This window comes from Phalangium opilio, unplaced genomic scaffold, assembly GCF_054372755.1.
Source record: "Phalangium opilio isolate 3A_F unplaced genomic scaffold, DU_Popi_V2 ptg000329l_1, whole genome shotgun sequence".
NCBI lineage: Eukaryota > Metazoa > Arthropoda > Arachnida > Opiliones > Phalangiidae > Phalangium > Phalangium opilio.
Genome location: NW_028324226.1, coordinates 566,949 through 591,169, shown reverse-complemented (window position 1 = coordinate 591,169; position 24,221 = coordinate 566,949). Strand labels below are relative to the sequence as shown.

The 24,221-nt window shown below is 36.6% G+C and overlaps 5 protein-coding genes across 6 annotated transcripts; 4 read left to right on the top strand and 1 right to left on the bottom strand.

Moving 5' to 3' along the window:
* Window positions 1–218: 218 nt before the first annotated feature.
* Window positions 219–9,684, top strand: Nup154 (nuclear pore complex protein Nup154). Of its 2 annotated transcripts, XM_089859580.1 has the most exons (22): window positions 219–314; window positions 405–485; window positions 542–724; window positions 796–933; window positions 1,004–1,100; window positions 1,177–1,492; window positions 2,056–2,161; window positions 2,229–2,394; window positions 2,468–2,715; window positions 3,256–3,353; window positions 3,419–3,586; window positions 3,654–4,292; window positions 5,071–5,183; window positions 5,244–5,529; window positions 5,594–5,725; window positions 5,800–5,877; window positions 6,453–6,800; window positions 6,878–6,982; window positions 7,277–7,675; window positions 7,743–7,974; window positions 8,102–8,345; window positions 9,392–9,684. In XM_089859580.1, the coding sequence occupies exons 3-22, from the start codon at window positions 547–549 to the stop codon at window positions 9,528–9,530; spliced, it is 4,230 nt and encodes a 1,409-aa protein (XP_089715706.1). In that variant the 5' UTR covers window positions 219–314; window positions 405–485; window positions 542–546; the 3' UTR covers window positions 9,531–9,684. The 2 variants fall into 2 exon arrangements, with proteins under 2 accessions (XP_089715706.1, XP_089715707.1); XM_089859581.1 differs by having other exon boundaries at window positions 248–485.
* Window positions 9,685–10,111: 427 nt separating this feature from the next.
* LOC149610171 (pancreatic triacylglycerol lipase-like) lies at window positions 10,112–14,999 on the top strand. The gene is made up of 9 exons (XM_089858937.1): window positions 10,112–11,846; window positions 12,293–12,585; window positions 12,659–12,805; window positions 12,872–13,097; window positions 13,163–13,279; window positions 13,764–14,021; window positions 14,087–14,219; window positions 14,276–14,470; window positions 14,533–14,999. The coding sequence occupies exons 1-9, from the start codon at window positions 11,585–11,587 to the stop codon at window positions 14,705–14,707; spliced, it is 1,806 nt and encodes a 601-aa protein (XP_089715063.1). The 5' UTR covers window positions 10,112–11,584; the 3' UTR covers window positions 14,708–14,999.
* Window positions 15,000–15,234: 235 nt separating this feature from the next.
* Window positions 15,235–18,682, top strand: LOC149610170 (inactive pancreatic lipase-related protein 1-like). Its single transcript, XM_089858716.1, has 5 exons — window positions 15,235–15,688; window positions 16,812–17,585; window positions 17,652–17,738; window positions 17,805–18,065; window positions 18,128–18,682. Exons 1-5 carry the CDS (start codon window positions 15,586–15,588, stop codon window positions 18,577–18,579), a joined length of 1,677 nt encoding a protein of 558 aa, XP_089714842.1. The 5' UTR covers window positions 15,235–15,585; the 3' UTR covers window positions 18,580–18,682.
* Window positions 18,683–18,784: 102 nt separating this feature from the next.
* Window positions 18,785–20,607, top strand: LOC149610169 (guanine nucleotide-binding protein subunit gamma-1-like). The gene is made up of 3 exons (XM_089858725.1): window positions 18,785–18,939; window positions 19,384–19,482; window positions 19,636–20,607. The coding sequence occupies exons 2-3, from the start codon at window positions 19,384–19,386 to the stop codon at window positions 19,735–19,737; spliced, it is 201 nt and encodes a 66-aa protein (XP_089714851.1). The 5' UTR covers window positions 18,785–18,939; the 3' UTR covers window positions 19,738–20,607.
* On the bottom strand, window positions 20,604–24,130 carry LOC149610168 (F-box/WD repeat-containing protein 9-like). Its single transcript, XM_089858717.1, has 7 exons — window positions 23,634–24,130; window positions 23,313–23,566; window positions 22,637–22,746; window positions 22,315–22,561; window positions 22,113–22,220; window positions 21,367–21,528; window positions 20,604–21,289 (listed from the first exon to the last, which is right to left on the bottom strand). The coding sequence occupies exons 1-7, from the start codon at window positions 23,878–23,880 to the stop codon at window positions 21,212–21,214; spliced, it is 1,206 nt and encodes a 401-aa protein (XP_089714843.1). The 5' UTR covers window positions 23,881–24,130; the 3' UTR covers window positions 20,604–21,211.
* Between the last annotated feature and the right edge of the window lie 91 nt (window positions 24,131–24,221).

Genomic DNA, 24,221 nt, shown 5'->3' with positions numbered 1-24,221 from the left:
CCGAACTCCCGGCTTTTCCGTTTCCCGCGTTTTGAAATTTGAATTTGTATCTATCATACCATCGTTCAATTTCCAATGATTTTGGTAAAAATTTATGCGGCGTAAACCACGCCTTATTCCAAAAAATACCGCCCACTCCATGACCCGACCCGCATAGCAATAATTTATGCGGCACAAACCACGCCTTTTCCCATAAAAATTTGCATATTAGTACCCGCCTACCGAACTCCCGGCGTTTCCGAACCATTTCCCGCGTTTTGAAATTTGAATTTGTATCTATCATTTTGACAAATATTCGAATACCTATTAATCAAGTAATTAATTTCATTCAATATTATTTTAAACTATCCCCTACACCAATTATTACGTCTAATATAATTGATTTTTTGTGGAATAATTCGAAGAAAACGGAATAATATGGTAATATAGACCAAGGCTTACCATTATTATTCAAAAAAAAAAATTGAAAAACACGTTTTGAAGAGGTAGGAAAATTTAATTATTGTTTAATATTATTAATTAAACGTTTAACTTTGATTAGGCAACATGGTATTAGTACAACAATACCCTAACTTGTCTTCCAACGTTCCGCAACTTCAACCAAACATGGCTTATCGTAGCGGAGACCCCGTGAGTTTGGAAATAGCCATGAGAACTGTTGATCAATTTATTCAAATGGACAGTAATAATCCTACATTATTAGATTACTTCAAATCTCTCGGAGGTACGACGACGAGTTAAACCTTAAATCTCTGTATTTTAAATTAAAATATATATTAATCAAAATTCAATTAGATCTTCCAAATCAAAGTGGACAACACGATCCCGATTACCCTGGACTCTCTCATTTGAGTCGTAGTTTAAAATCCCTCACGCAAGTTGGACCTATTAAAAAAGTTCCTTTACCCGCGGAACTAGTTGAACAATTTGGACGTATCCTTTGGTTTAATTAATTATTCTTAACATTTAATTACGATTAAGTTCCTTAATTTTATGATTAAAGATATGCAAAGTTATTGTGAAATGGGAATTTTCCCTGAAATTGGAAGGGCATATCTTACAATTGATAAAGATATATTCGTTTGGACTTACGAAGAAGGGTATTTATTTGTCTAATTATATTTATTTATCAAAATTTGACTGTCAACTTAAGACCTATTTTTTGGTCTATTTTAGAGGAGATTTGGCCTATTTTGATGGTCTAACGGAAACAATTATCAGTGTGGGTCTAGTTTATCCCAAACCAGGGATATTTCAGCCTCACATTCAATTTTTACTATGTTTGGCCACGCCAATTGAAATTGTTTTATTGGGAGTCAGTTTTACACGTAAAAAAGATGATTCCCCGCCTTACGAAGAGATGCATCTTTTGGGTGAACCTTTATTTACCCTGGCTACTGATAATTCACACATGGTTTATATTACAAGCACCAGAAATGGTCGAATATTCATGGGAAGCAAAGATGGCTCAGTTTTTGAATTAATTTATCAGGTACATTAACTTTTTAATATCTTTATTAAAGGGAGGGTGAAGTAGAAAAACAAGTGATTTTTTATCGATTCTTCTACTAATTATAAGACCAGTCTGCATAGTGAAACATTCAGGAAATACCAGCTCCGAATGATTTTAAAATTCAAATTAGGTTCAGATTTTAAGGATAATTTTAAACAAGGACTGCCGACCAATCGCGTAACGCCCTGCCTTTTTATTAACAAAATTCTCGTGGCACGTTCCGTGTTGAATGAAATTTATCACGAGATTTGATAAAATTAAGCGCGCGACGTGACAATCGTGGCGCGAGACACGGAGCGTGCCACGAGAAATTTGTTAACAAAAAGGCAGGGCGTTACGCGATTGGTCGGAGGGGCTTCTTTAAAATTATCCTTTAAATCTGAACCTAATTTGAATTTTAAAATCATTCGGAACTGGTATTTCCTGAATGTTTCACTATGCAGACTGCTCTTAAAATTCGTAGGAGAATCGATAAAAAATCACTTGATTTTCTACTTCACCCTCCCTTTAAGTTACTTAAATTAATTTTTAATTAATTTCAGTTAGAGGATGGATGGTTTAGTAGAAAATGTCGTAAAGTCAATCATTCAAGTAGTTCATTATCATTTCTAGTCCCTCAATTCATCAATATGGCGTTTTATGAAGAAGGTATGGATCGAGTTTAACGTTAAATCTGATAATTCTTTAATATAATTTATCCTAACTTTTCTATTAGATCCCATTTCGCAGATTGAAATAGACGAAACGAGAAACATTCTGTATGCCAGATCAGAAAAAGGCGGAATTCAAGTCTTTGATTTGGGTTTAGACGGCCAACAAATGAATAAAGTTGTTTCCGTATCTCCATCAGCCTTAATTGATGAGACTGTTCATGTTGCGAGGTATTAAAAAAGAAACCCAAATTAATTAATCTGTCTATTAAATTTAATTTAATTAACATATCTTGTATCTTAGAAATGGTGATCGCGCTGCTTTCAAATCAATTGTCCATATAAGTTGCATTGAGCTTTCTGAATCGCCTCATATTCATTTGGTGGCTTTTACACAATCGGGAGTCAGGATTTATTTTACGACAACGCCAATGTTGCAACCGGCTCGTCCCTATGCTCTTAAAATCGTTCACGTTCGATTTCCTCCTGGTCATTCTGTTGGAGGATCACCGTTACAACCTAATCAAGTACATCACGCTCATTACAAGAGAGGTAACTATAATCTAAGCTTACTCTCTCATCCAGTGGTGTGCGAGTCCCGTTTTTTTTGGTTTCGAGCCGAGTCCGAGTATCAAAACTAATTTCTTATCGAGTATCGAGCCGAGTCTCAAAAATACTTTCAAGTATCGAGTATTTAGATAGGTCAAATTTTGGTTCTTTCGAGTAATTATCGAGTCTCAAATATTGACTTGTCGAGTAGCAATTTTGTAAATTTCTTGAAAATAACGAAGATGTTCAATTATCTAATATCTAACTAGTTCAAAAAGATTGTTAGTGATCGATTAAACATTGAACAGGTGATTTTCAAAATAAATGATCATGAACTCATCGTCTGCTATAGTTGTAAGCCTCGTATTCGAGTATTTGTCGAGTATTTAAGATGTTAAAAAGCTACTCGAATCTGTCTCGAGTATCTCAATGTGTTGTTATCGAGTACTCGAACTTAACGAGTACTCGCACACCCCTGCTCTCATCCCAAGATTAAAATTAAATAATTCTTCATAAAACAATTTTCTTTCGTGAAAAATACAGGAACTGCTTTGTTAGTCTCGTCAAATGGTGATAATGATCTCCTGTGGGTTTTGAGTAATGATACGTTTCCGACTCAACCAAGATTAATTGAACTTCACGTAGGTTTTAAGTTTAGACTTTTACTACTTTTTTTCAGTTGATCAAATTTCTGCTCTATTTACAGACTGTTGTATCGTTATCTGGAAAGGCGTGGGCCTTGAGAGAAATTCCGCCGTACTCTAAATTGAGAAGCCCCCCAGCAATTGCGGCTGATGTAGGACCAATTGAACCACCCGTTTTGGTCACCCAACATAGTGAACCACCTCAAAAATTTGTCCTAATCTCTCCCCAAGTAATATAATTAATTCTTCTTGTAAATTTAATTGTATTTTAATTTTTTTAATGACGTATTATCACAGGGAAGTCATATTGTAACAAAACTTCAACCTTGGGAACAGTTACGTCAATTATTAATTGACCATCAAGGTCCCGATTGCGAAGCTGTTAAATCTTTCTTCTCGTTGTTGAGAGAAAGTCAGGCATGCGCCGTTTCTTTAATATTGGCGTGTTCGCGTCAATTGCAAGATAAAAGGGTGGTAGATTGGGCCACATTGGCGTTCTTCATGTATGGAGGTGAAGGACAGTCAACATCCATGTTTGGGCAAGCGACGCCTCATTCCTCGGGAGTTCTCCAACAATCTGGTTGGGGGTCGACTCCGTTACCAGTGGGTCATTCTACCGCTTTGGGTTCACCGTTACAAGCGTCCTCTCCTATTCAATCACCCATGAATACTACGGCTTACAAGACCTTAAATTGGGGAAGTCCCGGGCAACAGCAACAAGATCCCACGCAACATCTGCAATCTACCCAATATCAGATTCAAGCGCAACAACAACAGCAACATTTGATGCAGCATGGAGGACCAGTTAGTGATGGATATTTCTCACCCAAACATAATGGACTTTATCTCTATTTTGGAAGAATTATAAGAGCTATTTGGAATTCCCGGTTGGTTTATGATCCAAGTGCACTGCCTCCCAACAGTCAACCTGATTTGGTAATCCTTATATTTCACACAATTTTGATATATTAACTTCAAAAATAGATCAAACTAAGCTTAACTTCATCAAAATAGACCAAACTAGGCTTAACTTCATCAAAATAGAACAAACTAGGCTAAGCTTATCAAAATAGACCAAACTAGGCCTAGCTTATCAAAATAGACCAAACTAGGCTTAGCTTATCAAAATAGACCAAACTAGGCTTAGCTTATCAAAATAGACCAAACTAGTCTTAGCTTATCAAAATAGACCAAACTAGGCTTAGCTTATCAAAATAGACCAAGCTAGACTTAACTTTATTTAATTTTAGACCAAGCTAGGCTTAACTTCATCAAAATAGACCAAGCGGGGCTTAACTTCATCAAAATAGACCAAGCTAGGCTTAACTTCATCAAAATAGACCAAGCTAGGCTTAACTTCATCAAAATAGACCAAACTAGGTTTAGCTTATCAAAATAGACCAAACTAGGCTTAACTTCATCTAATTAGTCCAAACTAGTCTTAACTTCATCTAATTAGTCCAAACTAGTCTTAACTTCATCTAATTAGTCCAAACTAGTCTTAACTTCATCTAATTAGACCAAACTAGCCTTAGCTTTATCAAATTAGACCAAACTAGGCCTAACTTTATCAAATTAGTCCAAACTAGGTTTAACTTTATCAAATTAGACCAAACTAGGCCTAACTTCATCAAAATAGGATTAGGATAGAAACAAACTTTTTAGATAAAATTCGGCTTAATACAGTTTACATCTTGAAATTTATTGTTCTTAGATTGTCAGCAGAATTGGTTCAGAGAAACTTAGCGAATTTCTAGATAAATTAAAAGCCCTGAAACATTTCATAGAAATTAATTCGCAACATATTCTAAACATCCCCACAGCTGCGTAAGTACTATAAAGAAATTAGGCGAACGATGAATCAGACCACCATTATATTTGTTTCAGTCGCAAACCTGATCCATTGAGCCCACATTTAAGCGGTAGTTACATCAGATCGGAAGATATTATGCATTCCGAAATCCAACGTAGAAATCAAGTTGAGGCTCAAACACAAGAAAAATTATCACTTTGCAATTTGCAAAGTTTAATCAAACATACAATTGAAGTTTTGGGGTTATGGAAAGTTCTTTGCGACCATTCTTTTCACGTTGTTGCCGCTACGTTGGCCAAAGATGTTCAATCCCAGTTAAGAGCTTTCACATTCAAGGATTTAATTGTCAACGGAGCTGATGTGAGTACTTTTATCCCTTAGTTTATAATAGGTTTATAAATAACATCGTTTTTACGTCATTCAGATTTGTAACGCGCTAGTAACAGCGGTGATTCATCATTATCTTGATGATAATGCAACTATAGACGCAATTAGCGGACGTTTGAGGGAAGTTTGTCCGTCAATATTTAGAACGGAAGATGCGGTTTTCTCTAAAGTAATTAAATGAATTAATTAATTAATAAGTATTGATTAATTTTTTAATATTATTATATAAACGTTTTACTTTAGGCGCACGAGAAAATAGTCATGGTTAGATCAGTCAAAAATAAAAGCGAGAAAGAAACTATACTTAAAGAAGCTTTACAAGTAATTAGAAAAATACTCAGGGGTGTGCGAGTACTCGTTAAGTTCGAGTATCGAGCCGAGTACTCGACTCGATAACAACACATTGAGATACTCGAGACAGATTCGAGTAGCTTTTTAACTTCTTAAATACTCGACAAATACTCGAGTTCGAGGCTTACAACTAATAATAATAATAATAATAATAATAATAATAATAACTATAGCAGACGATGAGTTCATGATCATTTATTTTGAAAATCACCCGTTCAATGTTTAATTGATCACTAACAATCTTTTTGAACTAGTTAGATATAAGATAATTGAACATCTTCATTATTTTCAAGAAATTTACAAAATTGCTACTCGACAAGTCAATATTTGAGACTCGATAATTACTCGAAAGAACCAAAATTTGACCTATCTAAATACTCGATACTCGAAAGTATTTTTGAGACTCGGCTCGATACTCGATAAGAAATTAGTTTCGATACTCGGACTCGGCTCGAAACCGAAAAAAACGGGACTCGCACACCACTGATAAATACTTCATTTAAATAATGCTTCTAAGTATTAATATTCATCTTAATTTTTTTCAGTTGTGCCAAGAAATCAGTCCGCAACTTCAACTTCCAGCAGTTTGCCGTTTATTTCACAGTGTCCACTATTACGAAGGCGTTGTTAACTTATGTTTGGGTGCGGCTGAAAAGAGAGACCCTCAGGGTTTAGCCATGCATTTTTATCGTAACGGCGAACCTCAGGAAGATCGGCAAGGATTGCAGGCGTACGCTAGCAGGATGGATTGTTACAAAGCCATCTTGGACACGCTCGGACATCTTATGAGCCTTAGTACCTCTCATCCTCAATCCCCAAGTATTCCGAAGAGTCCTGGACCTTTACCACCACCCGTTCCCGATACGTTGGCTCCTGAAGAAGGAAAAAGTCACGTGAGATTAATTTTAAATAATTAAATTAATCTAAAATAATTAATTTGGCAATTTTTTTTGGTTTTTTTGTTTTTTAGTTGGAAATGGTTTTCAAACAAGCGATTCAATCTCAGGATGAACTCTTTCATATCGCACTTTATAATTGGTTAATTGATAAGAATTTAAGTGAAAGACTTCTAGAGGTAATCTAATTAGCCTTATTCCTGATCAGCGCCAACTACCCATAGCGGCGACATTGAGAACTACTGTAATCGGCAAGCCAATCAGATGTCGCTAAAATCTGGTGACGTCACTGACGGGCACTCTCGGGGTCTTACCAAAAATGACGTCACCAGATTTTAGCGACATCTGATTGGCTTGTCGATTACAGTAGTTCTCAAAGTCGCCGCTATGGGTAGGTGGCGCTGATCAGGAATAAGGCTAATTGAATTCATTAAAATTAATCAAGTTAACGAATTTTTTTATTTGGGTTTTAGATCAAAACTCCTTATTTGGAATCTTACTTAAAAAGAAACATCGAACGTCACCCTGATAATATTCGAGCCATAGATTTAATGTGGAAATACTACGAAAAGAACCGAAACTTTTCTGCAGCTGCTAGAATTCTCTTAAAATTAGCCGAAAGACAAAGTTCAGAGGTTAACCTCGAGCAACGTTTGGAATTTTTATCTAGAGCCATAATTTGCGTCAAAAGTTCAGAGTTGAGAATCACTTCTTCGGCGTCCGAGGGAGAATTTCTTCACGAATTAGAGGAGAAGATGCAAGTTGCCAGAATTCAATTGCAAATTGCGGAAACTTTGAAACAGAGGCAACAGGCGCCCGGTATTAATAATGCTTTAACGAGACTCGATTCCGAATTGTTAGACATAACGCAAGTACGTATTCATATTGCTTAATCAACTTTTTTTTTTGTTTTACGCATTAATTTTTGTTTTAAATTAGTTGTACGAGTTATTCGCTGATCCATTTGATTTGCACGAGGCAAAATTGGCGATAATTCACTGCGCCGAACATTATGATCCATTATTAGTCGAGAATTTATGGAAAAATATCGTAGATACTCTTCTGCAAAATACAGTTGGGAATCCGGCTGAAATGAGGATGATTGCCTTGAAGAATAAACTCATCAGTCTTGGAAGGATCTATTATACGTCACAAAAATACTTCCCAATTGGTAATTAATAGTTAATTAATTTAATTTTTAATATTAAAAATACAACATTTTAATGTTTTAAACTTTTTTTTAATTTATGCTTTTTGTCGGATATTTATTGACTTGCAAAATTTTTTATATTTTGCAGCATTCTTAATTAAACATCTGGAATTCCGTTCGTGTACTGCCCAATTTGATGTGGACTTTGTTTCGCAAACCCTAATTGCGGTTGGAGTGCCATTCAAGCAATTATTGGAGCAATACCATAAACTTCATCGGATGAGAGACCCATGTTGGAGAAGTGTTCGTAAACCTCATCACCTTTTGGCCGCTCTCTCTCAACTAATCATTCATTTTGCTGATAATCCTAAAATAACCATTCAAAATGAAAGGTAAGAGATCGTGATAATCTTATTTGGGGATAAGACGGCAACCAGACCCCCCCCCCCCCCAATAGTATTCATAGTGTGTTAGGCATAATTTTGTAAGGTATGTTTCATTGTCACTGGTTAATGAGTGACGTAGGTGGCGGTGAGGCGCTGTCAAAGGCTTAGTAAAGACTAGTCCCCAGCCCAGCATTGTCATACCATGGATAAAGAATGCGCGTGAGGAAATTTGTTTTCACTCTACAGGATCGGCAACTCCCTATCTCGAACGACAGCTTATTCTGTATATACTCTGTTACAACATCGGTTGTCAGCACGCGCAAACCCAGGTCTCTATGTAATCTAGCCTTGCGCGTGCTGACAAAAGACGAAAAACTTCAGGATATTTTAAACGATTTTAAATCCTGAAGATCCTGAAGTTTTTTGTCTTTTGTCAGCACGCGCAAGGCTACATTACATAGAGACCTAGCTTTGCGCGTGCTGACAACCGATGTTGTAACAGAGTATATACAGAATATTCTGTCGTTCGAGATAGGGAGTTGCCGATCCTATAGCGGGAAAACTAATTTCCGCACGCGCATTCTTTATCCATGGTCATACCGTTGCCTACGTTGATCAAGGCCTGTGCGCGGCGCCAATTTTTCGTTTGTTGCCTATTCTTTCACCTGAGGCGATATTAGCTGGACTTAAATAATTTGAAATGTTAATTTTCTCGCTCTTGGAATTTTAAATACTCATTTTCGCGTCCAATGAAATCTCACGTTAAAATAGGGAGAAAACAAGAAGTCTCGTTTCTTAAAAGTCGCCCCCTTCGAAAACTACCGCGCACAGGCCTTGATTAACGTAGGCAACGGTCATACTTATGGATTATAAACTTATGGTTAGGGTTCGATTTTCGCATTTTAGACTCAATGGGTAGTAATTGAGTTGCCCGTCTTCTAGCCTTATATTTTATAAATTTTGGGGTTCAAAGTGTTTACTTTCTTAAACCTGATAAGTTCTTGTTTTTTGTTTCCTTTCTTTTCTCTTCCCACACCCATTTTTATTTTTAGGAGAGGGATAGCGTCCCATTGTTTAGATTTGGTAGCCTCATATTTAGTTGATTTACAAACTGATAGCGTAACAGAGGGAGTGCAGGAATTAATATTGAGGTTTCGCGAAGTTCAACATAAATTGGAGCGAATTGTTTGAGAAAACTTTATTTACTTTTTATATAATGCATTAATAATATTATGAAATTTTTCGCTATGAAATAATCGCGGAAAAACAAAATTTCTAATGGAATTATTTCTCCGACACTGTTTTATCTAGGGAATAAAAATTAATTACTTTTCTAACTAGACAATGTTTTGAGTTTTTTTTAATTTTAAAACTTTTAACCGAGGCTTACACGCGTTTTCTATTTCGCGCCAAAACAAAATGTGCTGGACATAAGTAAATTTTCCAGCATCCAACCATTAGGGTAATATTTTCGCCAAAATGTGGCTTCGCCAGCTTGAGAATTTTCCCGTCAAAATGTGGCTTCGCCAGCTTGAGAATTTTCCCGCCAAAATGTGGCTTCGCCAGCTTGAGAATTTTCCCGCCAAAATGTTCTTCGCCAGCTTGAGAATTTTCCCGCCAAAATGTGGCTTCGCCAGCTTGAGAATTTTCCCGCCAAAATGTGGCTTCGCCTGTTCGCCAGCTTGAGAATTTTCCCGCCAAAATGTGGCTTTGTCAGCTTGTGAATTTTCCCGCCAAAATGTGGCTTTGTCAGCTTGTGAATTTTCCCGCTAGGGTGTTTTCCCCCGCCATTTTCAAACCTCGAAAAACTATGACCAAAGCCTATTTTCACGGTAGTAGATTCAAGGTCGATGTAAATAATTACCGTAATATAATCCAACCTTGCAATTTTTTCAAAAGTAATTTCACGTAATAAAACCCCAAATCAAGTTTAACAAGGAAACTTTAGTCTTTTTGTTTATTTTCCACTAAGAACATTCTTTTCAACACGTCGTCTAGGCGGGCTGGAAATTTCGCAAATACTTTTGCATAAAGACCTTATTTTTCTGAAGATTTTTAATCTATTGTTGTATAATTAATGGTGTTATTTTAGAGATAGGGACTTTAATTTGCATTTAATTTAAATTAGAAAGATGGTAGGGTTAAAAGTTATAGACAATAAGCTTAAAATCATAATAGGCTATCTTAGGCGTTGGTATTAATTTCGTATGACCTTATGACCTCTACTAGCAAGCGTAAAACGCCCAAAAGTAGTGAAAGTATTTCTTGGTCCTGACTTAATGGTAGTTTCGTGTCATCCTTTGTCAATTTTTTCGCACGTTTTTCAAGGGAAATTTCGTAATTATTAATTTTTTGGAATTTCGTTTACTAAATGGAAAATTGTGGTCGGAGAAACCAGCTGCTCAAGGTTACTTAAAATTATTTAAACCTAAAGTTAATAAATAATTAAAAAATGAATAAATTTAATGTATGGTTTTATCGGGGTTGGTTTTTGGCACCGTGGAAAGTCCCGCCTAAAGGGAAAATCCGAAAATATTCTGGGTAGTTTTATTAGGAAGGTGATTGGTCCACTAAACTATTAGAAATTAATCGATATAATACCTACTTTTCCGTCTACGTACATACTAACGAACAAAACATATTCACTCTCTCTTTGAGTTCAGAAAAATAATTTTATCTTAAGAAATATTTGTTTGGATTGGTTTTTAGTTCGTCCCCTGTTCAGGTTCAAGATAGCGTAACCGGGCCAAATAAGTTTACCCCCAAATATCGCTGTGAGTTTAACCCAAGTACCCAACTCGCTCAACCATCTATAGTTTGTGTTTGGGCTTTTATTTTAGAAAATAATCATTTAAATTGAACTTAATTTCATCCATTCGGAGGAAATGAACGCGCCCTCCCTTTTTTTCAAAGAGTTATCGTTAAGCAATCGCGTAATATTGTAGACAGAAAGAAAAGAAAACAAAAAAAGCCCCAAAATTCTTTCCCTTTCGCATCTTAAAAATTCATCAGAAGTTGCCTAGTTCGGCTTTGGAACTGACTAGCTCTGAAGAAAAGTAGTTTTCATTTTTACACCCCTGATCTTTGGGCGTATCTTTTAGAAGTCGGTAATTTATAAATTTCGGTGAAAAATACTTTTGGACTTGTATCCATCGCCGACGGCTGCTCATAATTACCCAAATCGTCGCCACTAACACAGTGGTGTCTCCTCAATCCCTAGATTATACGTTTTTAACCCTACCGCTATGACGGTAAAGTTAATTAAGTTATTAGCTATTATATTATTAATCGCGCAAATCGGAAACGCGCAAGATACTTCCGAGAGTGGTAATAAAAATCCGGAAATAGAAATATCCCCAAAGGAAATAGAAGGGAGTGTAGGTGGTGATCAGGATACACCACCCGTTGACGTTGTTACCACCAAAGTCAAACATGATACCGAAACCGAAATGCATCATGGTAATGGTGGAAAGAAGGCGGAAGCCCAAGAGGAAGCCACTCCAGGAGGTATAGATAGTTTTTTTCTAATGTTTTTCCTCGATATTTTTTTTGGTTTCAAGTCTACCTGTTACTGTTAATAAAAGCTAAGGGTATATCCTTATACGTTTTGTGGTCGTCGTAGGTTAGGTTGATAATTTTTATCTCAAGTTCAAGATTATTCTTTCATTCAAGACGAAAAAAAAAGCATACCGGTTTGGGGTTGAAGATGTCTTTAGTGCAGATTTGTTTCAAGCTTAAAAGTTGTATATTTAGTAACTGGTTTTATTGTCGTAGATCTAGTAAATTTTTCTGAATGGGTAAACGGAATTAATTTATTACCGGCAAAACTTCAAAGGAAGGTAGATCTTTGAGGTCAAACACCCTTACCCGAGGATCTAACCACTTCTTCTGATAATAGTTCTGTAAAGACTCGGTGGTTATCCCCACGAATTAACTTCAATATCTCCAATTAGTTGTTGAAAGCAGTAGCGAACCGCCAATACCAACAAGATGTTACGGAAAATGGGGTTGTATGACCTTTGGCGACCCCTTTCTCTCTGTCCTGAGACCGGTCAACCTTTTCCCATTTCACCCGGACATTTTGAAAGTCCATTTCCTTTTGATGACCAGAAAAAATACGGAACAGTTCCTAAAATTAAAAAGGAGCGACGAGACCAGTTTTTCTTCCTCGCCCTTTGACCCCTCTAAACCAGTCACCTTTATAGTTCACGGGTACTTGGAACATGGAAATCAGAAATGGATCAAAGTATATACTTGTTCCCGGGGTGGAAATAGTTGGGAAGATACTGGTTTAATTTGTCCAAACTGTAAACTTTCAGGACATGATACAAGAATTGTTAACTAAGGACAATTACAATGTAATTAGCGTTGATTGGGTTTTTGGCGCCGCACCACCTTATACTCAAGCGGTTGCCAATGCTAGAATGGTCGGGGTTGTACTTGCAGACTTCATCAACTACCTACAAGTAATTAGACCTCAAAATTAGCGCCAGTGTACTTTTACGCGTAACTGATTTAAACCCAATTCTTAGTCCAATTACAGCGTCAAAGCTGAAAATATTCACATCATAGGGCACAGTTTAGGCGCGCATGTAGCCGGTTACGCTGGCGAAAAGATTGAAGGGTTGGGTAGAATTACTGGACTTGATCCAGCTGAACCATACTTTCAGTACACTGACCCTAAAGTTAGATTGGACCCGACTGACGCGTCTTTCGTCGACGTAATCCATACTGACGGTGGTAGTTTGCTTCGAGGAGGTTGGTAACCTTGAGGAATCTAATAATAGGCTTAGCAAAGGCGTAATTCGTCTACCAAAAAATAGGTTTAGGCATGATTCAAGATTGCGGGAATGTTGACTTCTATCCGAATGGCGGAGTGCGTCAACCTGGTTGCGATAATGGCGTCATTGGCTCCATAGAAAAGGAAGGAATCTTTCACGGTAAGCTAACCCCCACTTTATGGTAATTATCCTTAATTCCACGACTCTCTCTGTCTCGCGAAAGGGAAAAATTAGGCCTATAAGCGTAGCTTTCCGTCAAAACAATGTTTTTGAGGTATAATCTTTGTCTTTGAAATTATTCAATTATGGTACTAGAACTTTTGGGGAAAGATTACGCAAGTTTTTGTTTGTAACTTATGACGCAACTCGGCGTCGTTTCGACCAACCGAACCAACCTATAACTTTTAACGCACGTTTTAGTTTAGATAATAAAGACAGACGACCTTCGTATGCCTTACTGTCAAGTGATGCGCGTGACCTGTAGTATAATTGGAACCGTCACGGTGATGTAATCGCGTCATTAAGTCCTTTTGCTCCCCGAAAATATAATGAGGCGATTTCTTTACATTACGACAGTTTTTTGCGCGAACCAGGCTAGTTAATTTCGCTTTTAACTTAATCCCGGTTAATAAAAATTAATTAGGAATTCGTCGATACATCGGTTGTAACCATCTCAGAGCGTACGAGCTCTTCACCGCATCAATCAATACGGAATGTCCTTTCTATGGCTTCGTTTGCGACAGTTACAGAAACTTCACCGAGGGTCTTTGCACTGAGGGTTGCGGACCTGATAATAAGTTATGCGCCCCGACTGGTTTCAGGGCCGATACTTGGAAAAGTTTCGCGGGACCCGAGTCCGTTAAAATGTTCCTACAGACGGGAAATGCCCAACCATTTTGCCGTAAGAAAAATACGAAATTTATTCCCTATAGGATGGGACAAGTTAATTTTTGAGCGTTGTTACAGAATATCATTACGTCATCAATGTTAAATACGCCAAAACAGCCTCAGCCAATAAGCGATCGGGAGAGAAGGGTAGATTATTTGTTCATTTTTCAGGATCCAGAAGACAGTCGCAAGTATTTGAAGCCAAAAGACAGTAAGAACTTGTTGAAGGTACTTAAGACTTCAATATATCGTTGTTCAACTCTTCAGCGTAATTCACTTCGAAGCCGGTGGTGAAACCAACTTTTTAGTCAGCGATATTGACTTGGGACGACTTCTTAGACTGGACATACAATGGACATCTCACGCTGGTCATTTCTTCAACCCATTGACTTGGAGAATCTTTGACCCACCGGCAATTTATATCAACGAGGTCAGCGTCACAACGTTGGAAACTGGAGTCGTGTAAGTACTTAGTCCTTTTACTTAGGCACTGGAACCAAACACGACAAAACGAATCTGTTTAGGACCAAATTTTGTGGTCGAAACGAGCCCCAAGCCCCTGAAAGAATACGCGTGCTCTTCGCGGATTCCGAAGGAGATATTTGTCCCGATGAGTCCCAGGAACCGGAAGTCGAATCGGCTACACCGGCAACCGGAGGAACTAGGTCCACAGCTCCTCAATCTGACGATGAGCCATAAACCGTCTCTAACAATTTCCTAAGCCTAATTGAACCATTAAATTTCAAGTCGGATGACGTAAAAATATCATAGACATTGGCATGATAACATTTTATTTATATAATTCGTTATTTAATCCGGCGCCATTTTTTCCCGCCAAAACTTCGTTAAGGCTATTTTTAAGAAACGCAACCCAAGCGAATCCGTTACAAATCGAGTTAAATTGTAAGATTTTTTTATTTTTTCAACTTTTGTTTGTTTAATAACCTTATTAAATCATTAATAACATCTAAAATTAGTTGTATCACGTGTATATTTATTATTTTTATTGTCCATTGAACTACTGTCAAGACTAACTTGACCAACGGTCACCGGACTTTCCTTTTAAGTATAAAAATATTTGTAATCCATTGTTTGAAGATTACAAGGAGTTTGCTCACCCTAATGATTATTAGAGATAATAATTGTGAAATTGAGTAAGAACGGTTGGTAACCTTGAGACCATGCATGGTTTAACACTTAGCGCATGCGTCGTGGCGTCTATGGTAAGTAATAACATAAAGAATGGACTGAAAAGAAATAACCCACCGGCGTGGTATTGTTCTAAGCACTCAAAAGGGAAAAAAATTGGGGTGGAACTTTCTCTTAAAACTTAATCTTATTCAAAAGCGGGGGAGGGTCTATTCTATTCTAACCTCACCTCTGTTCAAATACACTCGCTGTTTGTTTGTTTGCTATTTCGCGTTCGTGTCAGAACTACGAGTGTTTATTACTTATAGGTCTAGGGTAACGTTGGGTTGGGTATCGTGCCATTCTTTGTAGAACCATTCAAAGTTAAAGGTCTGTTCGCGGGAACAGGTGTGTTATTTGTACCCTTCTTCTGGTACAGTGTCTTAACCATGAGGACTTGTATCGGCGCGATCGCGTTATTTTTACTTGTAGTTGGAATTAAGGGACAAGTCGACAGAGATTTCAGGGTTAATAGGAGACAGGACACAAACGGTAAGTCTTTTTAATATATTTTCGAATCGTTTCGGTTGTCCTAAGAACAAAGATCAATTTATGATAAGTGAGATCTGGTGAGATACGATTCTGACTTTGGTGTTCGAGTTTTGAATGGATTTATTCAAAATGTCAGTTTAACTTTAGAGCGTCATCAAAGCTTACGATGATATATTAAGTCCCTTACCGTAATCTAAGCAAACGTTGATTTTTCTCTTTCTCTCGAAATTTTTCCAAGACTAGTAGCTTTCAGTAAATTTTTGAGAATAAAGATAGGTACAATATTCATGTCAATATTATATGAATAAGTTCATGGTTCTACAGTATATCTCCCTTGTTTTATCATGATTGTATTCACGTAAATACGAATAAATTTTGCTTATATCAGAAGAAAGAATCACCGCAAAAATTTAATAAATTATTTATTCATGAAAATAAGTAAAATAAAAGATTAGAGATAACGTAGGTAGCTTTCTTAAATTCCGAGAGAAGGAGGCTAATTACTTTCGCTTAAGAAATATATACAATTCTCCCTTTATCTCTCCTTTGGTGTCGAAATGATGAAATTCTTCACCTCCTCTATGACCTTATCACGATACGACACCACACGAAAAATTATTAATGCATGGGTCACGGAAAGAAAGAAACAGTTTCCCTTCTTCCCCCACCTTTCTTCTAATGAATCTAATGGTAGATACCTCGAACCACAAATGTTTTCGTGGTTCCCGGTATCGCCCCAAGGTAATGATCAGTCTCGCGTGACCACATTCATTAGAAAGTCTTCCTTCCTTCCTTCCTTTCGACGTCAATCAATTAAAGAATAGGTTTTTGACTTTGACAATTACCTACCGATTTCGTGACAAACAAAAGGCGTTAATGTAATTACCTATTTTGACATTGCGGGTAAGGGATATTTGTCAATTCGGGAAGCCGTGAAAATTTTTCCGTTGGCGAAATAGGCCAAGTTTCCCTGCGGGTAAGGGATATTTGTCAATTCGGGAAGCCGTGAAAATTTTTCCGTTGGCGAAATAGGCCAAGTTTCCCTGTCCTAATTTTGGTGGTCCAAAAACCACCAAGTTCTTGACTAATTTCCGTCACTCAAAGTAATTTTTTATTTACCTAGATCCGGAGACTTTATTGATACGCTGTTATGGTCGCTGGGGATGTTTGTCCATAGGAGGACCTTTTTTCGCTTCAAGTAGACCAGTTAGCGTATTCCCCTTACATCCTGAAGTACTTCATATTAAGTTCTTGCTATGGACGCGGAGAAATCCGGACACCTTTCATGTATTAAAGTCAAGAGACAACGGGACATTTGCATTATCCAGTTTCGATGCTACCAGACCAATAAAGTTCATAGTTCACGACTATAAGGGTAGTGGGACAATGTATTGGGTTGAAGAGATGGCTAGAGAACTTCTGACTGCCGATAATTTCAACGTCATAGCTGTTGATTGGCAAGTAGGAGCAGGCCCTCCTTATAGTCAAGCCGTGGCTAACGCTAGAATGGTGGGCGTGGTCATCGCGGACCTTATTAAGTTCGTTGAGGATAGGTACAGAATGTCCGCTTCGGACATGCATATAATTGGACACGGGTTGGGTGCCCACGCAGCGGGTTATGCCGGTGAAAATGCTAGAGGTCTTGGAAGAATTACTGGACTCGATCCTTCCGCGGCTTACTTCGAGGGGACTTCATCCGAAGTGCGTCTGGATCCAACTGACGCTCAGTTCGTTGATGTCATCCATACGGATATCGGAACAACCAGGTCACCCGGTGAAGGAATATTCCAAGAGAGCGGACATCTTGATTTCTATCCCAATGGGGGACGAATTCAACCGGGTTGTTACGAAGGAATAATGGCTACTCAACCCATACATAATCCCCTCCATAACTATGGTAAATTTAAATAGTCTTACGCCTAAATCTAATAAGAAGACCATGGACATGTTATTATTCTTATAGCGGCGCCAGTAGACTTTGATTACTACAATTATGACGGGGATTCGTCATATGGTAAGAGACGGCGAAGAAGGGAAGCCATTGGAAATGGTGAGTTACTTAAAGGCATTTATAAATTATATAGATATATAATACTGTGGTATTTTCGTTTAATAGAAGGTCGAACTTACATCAACTGCAATCATGTCCGCGCTTACGAGATCTTCTTGGAGTCCATAAATTCCGATTGTTCCTTCTACGGATATCAATGCGACTCTTTTCGGAATTTCACTTCCGGTTTTTGTAAAGACGGTTGTGGAAATAACCAAGCTAGTTGCGCTCCCATTGGGATGCACTCTGATGAGTGGAGAGTCAACGCCATTGGTACTGTCTCGACTAGAATGTACTTGGAAACCGATTTTGAGGAACCACTCTGTCGTAAGTATGCAAACCTATGTGCTTTGGGTTTTTATTACCATTGTTTTAAAACAATGTTTCAGGACATCACTTCCATGTCGAGATATTTATGTCCGATAGCGTGGAAGCAATACGTCACGGAAATGAAAGCGGAAACGTTGTCATGAGATTAACAGGCTCTAAAGGAAAGACTGGGTACTTGGAAACTACAACTTATGGACCAGCCTTGTTCAGTCCTGGACAGAGCTACCAGTCTTTGATCTCTGGTCCAAATTTAGGGCGACTCTTGAGACTGGACATGCAGTGGTTGGCGGTAGCTAGGACTAGCCACCACCTACAAAACAATGGGGCCCCCTTGGCAACAGGACCATCTAATTCCTTTAGATTCCCGGAACTGTATTTGGAGAGGATCATTATAACCAATCTTGAAACGGGAATTAGGTCCACTTTTTGCGGGGACTCGGAGCCGGTCAAACCAGCAACAACAAAATCTGTCTTTGTAGGAGGTACTTGTGATGGTCGAATTTTTAATTAATTGTCACCCTGTGCTCGAGAAACTGTAAAATTTATTGTTGAGTGTTTGTATCTCTGTTTTTTATCTTCGCTAAAAAGCAAAGTAATAAATTTATTTAAAAAAATTCCTCAAACACGTGTTTGGTACAAATTCCAATTTCGCGCGGGAAAAGTACGGTACTGGAGCTGGCAGACCTGTTGTTGATTGGTGCTGCTCTCCGACGTCAATTTGTTTCAGATTCAGAAGCTATCGGAAGTCAGAGAGAGGGGAAGCAGTTGCCAGCTACGGCGACGTTTTAGGCTAGTTTTTCTTTTGTTTTTATTGTTTTATTTAGTTTTAATCAGTTTAGTTTTGAAAAATCCACACTCCAACACCACAAATGTAAGTATTGAACGTTTTTAATCCCTTCTAAATAACGTGTAATTCTACAAACAGCCGGACTTAAAGTTAGGCTTAACGAATAGGACATTTTGACAAAGGCTTACGGTACGCCCAGCGGCCATAACAAAATTTTATTAAGTTACGGATTTTAGATTTAAACTTGATTTCATATAAATATTTATTTTAGTCGTTTTAATTTGTCTTCCTCTTTCCTTTTAAAATAAACCTGTCAAATAAATATAGACTAATGTTTTAGGCTTAGCTACCTCATCACCTATAATTTAAGGCTTATGGTTTAGTCTAACCTAACACAGGGTCAATTGTGATTTGTGAATGTGATTAACGCCTTTAATTCTAAATAACTTTATAACGCGCATTTCCAAAAAGATTTATTTGCACACCTTTTCGAGCTTAGTTTTTTTATTTCAATTACAATAATTTAAGATGTCGCAACTCCAACAACAAAGAAAAGTTGTTGAACAACTAAAACGAGAAGCTGCGTTGAAAAGAATCAACGTGTCTGTGGCTATCGAAGACCTAAAGGTAATATTTTATGTTCTTTGTTAGAAATAGGAAGGATACGGACAGATGAAAGCATTTCTTACAAAAACATTACAAAAGCTATCATTAACAGGGTTTTTATATTATATTCGTATTTTTTTTTTATTTATTTTTTAATTGGGCCACTTACGTTAGAGATACATTCAAGACCATGAAAATGACGATTATCTATTAATCGGCTTTCATTCGCAAAAGGCAAATCCGTTTCGCGAAAAGACAACTTGCGCCGTGTTATAAACTCTTATCTACTTTATAAAAAAAAAAAAAAAAAAAAACACCCATGAGAGTTTTAATTACGAACTATGGCCACAAATAAAACAATACGTAAACACCGCATTTTTAAAAATCTATTAAAAGCTACCGTATTTATGAAAAATGTTAACCACCCCCATATATTAACCACCAGCACAGACAAAGATAAAAAAAATAATTTTCGATTGAATAGCATTAAATGTTGTCTTAAAAGAATTAAATATTAACAAATAATCATATTAGGTTTTTGTCACGGCGTAGTTACGTATTCAAGCAAAAAAAAAAATAATTAAAAACTTAACAAAAAAAAAGTTAAAAACTTGAATAAAAAAAATCTTAAAAAAAAAAAATTATTATTATTATTAACTAGTTGTCATAAAAATCTATATCTTACGACTTTAAAAATTTATTCGTGACAAAAAATCATGTTGATGTTAAATATATATATATAAGAAGGTATACTATTGAAGAAAAAAAAAATTAATGACCCTCCACTTAAAAAAAAAAAAAAACAACGCAAAAAAGCTCTGTTTTTTGCAAATTTATTGTGACCGAACAGAAATTGAGAAATTTAACGTACGTTAAAGGGTTGTAATAAAGCGCCTGTGTTATTTGGTCGCATACGAGCCCCTTTGTGATCTCCTAACCAGACGCGCTTATTTGCATTACCTATTTTAACGTGAATAAATTCAACCCGCCCTATATTTCAAACCCCGTAAAAAAAGTAAAATTTACGGTTATAAAAATATTACACCCATAAATATATTTGAAGTTAAAAAAAAAAGCTGTGTAGCAAAATGTGTAATATTGTGAGTTTATTCAATGTCAAATAAATATCATAGAAACGTGGAAAAAGTTGTTTCAAAGCTTTTTATTTTATGTCATTGGTTAAAAAATATATAGCACCAGTGATTAAAAAAATATAAACGCAAATTAACCTTATTCCTGATCAGCGCCACCTACCCATAGCGGCGACTTTGAGAACTACTGTAATCAGCAAGCCAATCAGATGTCGCTAAAATCTGGTGACGTCATTTTTGGTAAGACCCCCGAGAGTGCCCGTCAGTGACGTCACCAGATTTTAGCGACATCTGATTGGCTTGCCGCTTACAGTATATCTCAAAGTCGCCGCTATGGGTAGGTGGCGCTGATCAGGAATAAGGCTAATTAATTAGAAATACCCATTAAGACTAGTAGTAAATTATTAAAATAAAAAAACATTTGTTTTTAAATTGACTTTAGTTTAGTTAGGTGTTGTTGTAAAATACATTAGCTATACCGGTATATTATAAATTCATTAGTTAATTGCTGCTGGTAATGTATCACAAAAGAGAGGTGAGGTATTTGTATCCTCTCAACTTGTTTTCAAGATGGCGGCTGCCATTCTTCTTTAAAAAGCTAAGCCTTGGTCCGGATTTTTGTTACTTTTTGTTATAATTCTCGAATTATTTTCTACATTTCAGTCTTTAGGTGACCATATGGTTAAATCACAACCAGTTTTAAAGGATGATATCAAATAATTTTGGTATCTTTCAAACTGGAATGAAATTGGATAACATTGTAGGTGAAATTAGGCTTAGTAGTGGCATGGGGTTTTGTTAAGCCTTAGCCTACCCCAGTAATCTCCATATTGGATTCGTGCCTAAGTCTGACGATTTCTTTGGGGTTCAAAGTTGGTTGCAAAATGCAAATGGTCCCGTCTTTAGAAGCGGTTGTTAGGCATCCGAGTGAATTTGATATTTCTGTTATCAGATTTTCATGAATTTTGGGAAAAGTCTAAATAAACAACAACAACAAATAGGCCAAATATTAATATTACAATTTGAACATTAAAGGGAGGGTGAAGTGGAAAATCAAGTGATTTTTTATCGATTCTTCTACTAATTACAAGACCAATCTGCATAGTGAAACATTCAGGAAATACCAATTCCGAATGATTTTAAAATTCAAATTAGGTTCAGATTTTAAGGATAATTTTAAAAAAGGTCCTCCGACCAATCGCGTAACGCCCTGCCTTTCCATAAACAAAATTCTCGTGGCACGCTCCATGTCTCGCGCCACGATTGTCACGTCGCGCGCCTAATTTTATCAAATCTCGAGATAAATTTCATTCGACATGGAGCGTGCCACGAGAATTTTGTTAACAGAAAGGCAGGGCGTTACGCGATTGGTCGGAGGGGCTTATTTAAAATTATTCTTAAAATCTGAACCTAATTTGAATTTAAAAATCATTCGGAGCTGGTATTTCCCAAATGTTTCACTATGCAGACTGGTCTTATAATTAGTAGAAGAATCGATAAAAAATCACTTGATTTTCTGTTTCACCCTCCCTTTAAGAGACCATTTTTGTTATACTTTACCGCCACTGTTTTAAAATTTAATGGATTGATTAAATGAACGTTTCCCGCTTTATCACCAATCCATAATTGATTATTTTGGTAAGATAAACTAGAAGGATAATCTTCAAACTGTAAAATTTATTTTTAAGATTTAATTAAGTGATCAACAAGTTTTAATTTTTATTTTTGCAGATTTTGGGAAGAATTAAATTTTTTTCTCGACCTTTTGAGAGTGTAGGACCTTTTCCATTCTCCAATCTACGATATTTAGTCTCTTATCTTCGGAGATGGAAGCCAATTGATTCTCGTTTACCATTGTTAAACCTAGAATGGATCTTTTATGGGATTTTAAAGTTTTCTTGGAAAACTCAGTCTTATCTCTCAGATCAAAACGTAAAATGCTGTGATGATATAAACCAGCGAATAATGCCCATCCATCTTTAGCTATACTTAAAATAGGAGACTCGCATCTGAAAATATAATAAATATTTTAATTATTAAACAACCATCAATGACAATAATTATTAATTACGACTTTTATTTACTTAATTGTGTCTAAATTTGTAAAAGTATTTGAATCCCAAGTTTTTATGGACATATCCCAAGAACCAGTGTAAAAATTGGTTTCGTTTCCTAATACGCACCATATCCAACCCTAAATTAGATTTAGATTAGATTTTTTAATTAACCATCTTAAAGGGAGGGTGAAGTAGAAAATCAAGTGATTTTTTATCGATTCTTCTACTAATTATAAGACCAGTTTGCATAGTCAAACATTCAGGAAATACCAGTTCCGAATGATTTTAAAATTCAAATTAGGTTCAGATTTAAAGGATAATTTTAAACAAGCCCCTCTGACCAATCGCGTAACGCCCTGCCTTTTTGTTAACAAAATTCTCGTGGCACACTCCGTGTCTCGCGCCACAATTATCACGTCGCGCGCGAATTTTATCAAATCTCGTGATAAATTTCATTCAACGCGGAACATGCCACGAGAATTTTGTTAATAAAAAGGCAGGGCGTTGCGTGATTGGTCGGAGGGGGCTTCTTTAAAATTATCCTTAAAATCTGAATCTAATTTGAATTTTAAAATCATTCGGAATTGGTATTTCCTGAATGTTTCACTATGCAGACTGGTCTTATAATTAGTAGAAGAATCGATAAAAAATCACTTGATTTTCTACTTCACCCTCCCTTTAAAGAATTTGGTTTTGAGTTGACCTCGTGAGCATCTTGTTGGTGATGAATTAACACTTCGTTTTCATCGTTTAATTTCTCCATATTCCAAATTGAGAAAGTTCTATCGCGAGAAGCGGCTGCTAGAATGCTTGTTCCATCTAGAACTTTAAAGGAGTCGATATTCGAGAGATGGATTTCCCTTAAAGTCTGACAATTGACAAGGTTCTTATGATCAGACCAGTATTTGAACGCTTCTTCCCTTTCTACGCAAGCTTCTTTCCAGTCTACATCTACAGCTGAAGTAGATAGGGTTTCTTTTTAAACCTTTTGCTTTTATAAATAATAAGATTTAGAATCACTTACATTCGAGTGTAAGGTATTTTTCTGACCATTTATACTGCATTCTACTCTTCCAAACAGCGTTATCATTAACTAGGTCTAAAAAACGTTGACAAACTTTACTCATGACATCCACGATGAAACGAGGTTCCAAATAATTGAAAATATGTAGCAAAATTTCAGTTGGCATTTCGTCTAACTTCACGGAAGTCAAGGAAAGGTTGGCAATATGATCTGTCAAATCACGATCTGTTTTTGAACTGTCACCCATATTTTCTCAAGCAAATTTCAACAAAAACTATTAAGCACTTAGCTAAAATAACTTAAACTACGAAATAAAGTTGATAAAACTATTTAATAGTAACGAAACCTAAACGGAAAAATTATTATAAGAAGTTCAAAATTTGAAAATTTACATCTGTCATGACCCCTTATTTGGAATTTTAATGAATCATGTCAAACTACGAACTACCCTAACAACGTATAGGAAAGATCCGCGATCAAGTTCAACCATAAACGTCTACACGAGATAAGCTATATGCCAGCCTATATTTTCCTATTTAATAGGTTTCTCTCTATAGACTTTTTCGCCTGAATCTTGTATCTGTCACA

Excerpts from the sequence above, each read along its gene's own strand:
- Nup154 (XM_089859580.1), top strand. The coding sequence starts at position 547 with ATGGTATTAGTACAACAATACCCTAACTTGTCTTCCAACGTTCCGCAA. Across the intron at positions 4,293-5,070 it reads CCAACAGTCAACCTGATTTG|ATTGTCAGCAGAATTGGTTC; the intron begins GTAATCCTTATA and ends TATTGTTCTTAG. Across the intron at positions 8,346-9,391 it reads ATAACCATTCAAAATGAAAG|GAGAGGGATAGCGTCCCATT; the intron begins GTAAGAGATCGT and ends TTTTATTTTTAG.
- LOC149610171 (XM_089858937.1), top strand. The coding sequence starts at position 11,585 with ATGACGGTAAAGTTAATTAAGTTATTAGCTATTATATTATTAATCGCG. Across the intron at positions 12,586-12,658 it reads GAAATCAGAAATGGATCAAA|GACATGATACAAGAATTGTT; the intron begins GTATATACTTGT and ends GTAAACTTTCAG. Across the intron at positions 14,471-14,532 it reads ACGTTGGAAACTGGAGTCGT|GACCAAATTTTGTGGTCGAA; the intron begins GTAAGTACTTAG and ends GAATCTGTTTAG.
- LOC149610170 (XM_089858716.1), top strand. The coding sequence starts at position 15,586 with ATGAGGACTTGTATCGGCGCGATCGCGTTATTTTTACTTGTAGTTGGA. Across the intron at positions 17,586-17,651 it reads TAATCCCCTCCATAACTATG|CGGCGCCAGTAGACTTTGAT; the intron begins GTAAATTTAAAT and ends TTATTCTTATAG. Across the intron at positions 18,066-18,127 it reads TTTTGAGGAACCACTCTGTC|GACATCACTTCCATGTCGAG; the intron begins GTAAGTATGCAA and ends ACAATGTTTCAG.
- LOC149610169 (XM_089858725.1), top strand. The coding sequence starts at position 19,384 with ATGTCGCAACTCCAACAACAAAGAAAAGTTGTTGAACAACTAAAACGA. Across the intron at positions 19,483-19,635 it reads TGGCTATCGAAGACCTAAAG|AGATACATTCAAGACCATGA; the intron begins GTAATATTTTAT and ends CACTTACGTTAG.
- LOC149610168 (XM_089858717.1), bottom strand. The coding sequence starts at position 23,880 with ATGGGTGACAGTTCAAAAACAGATCGTGATTTGACAGATCATATTGCC. Across the intron at positions 23,567-23,633 it reads AAAATACCTTACACTCGAAT|CTGTAGATGTAGACTGGAAA; the intron begins GTAAGTGATTCT and ends TATCTACTTCAG. Across the intron at positions 22,747-23,312 it reads ACCAACAAGATGCTCACGAG|GGTTGGATATGGTGCGTATT; the intron begins GTCAACTCAAAA and ends AATCTAATTTAG.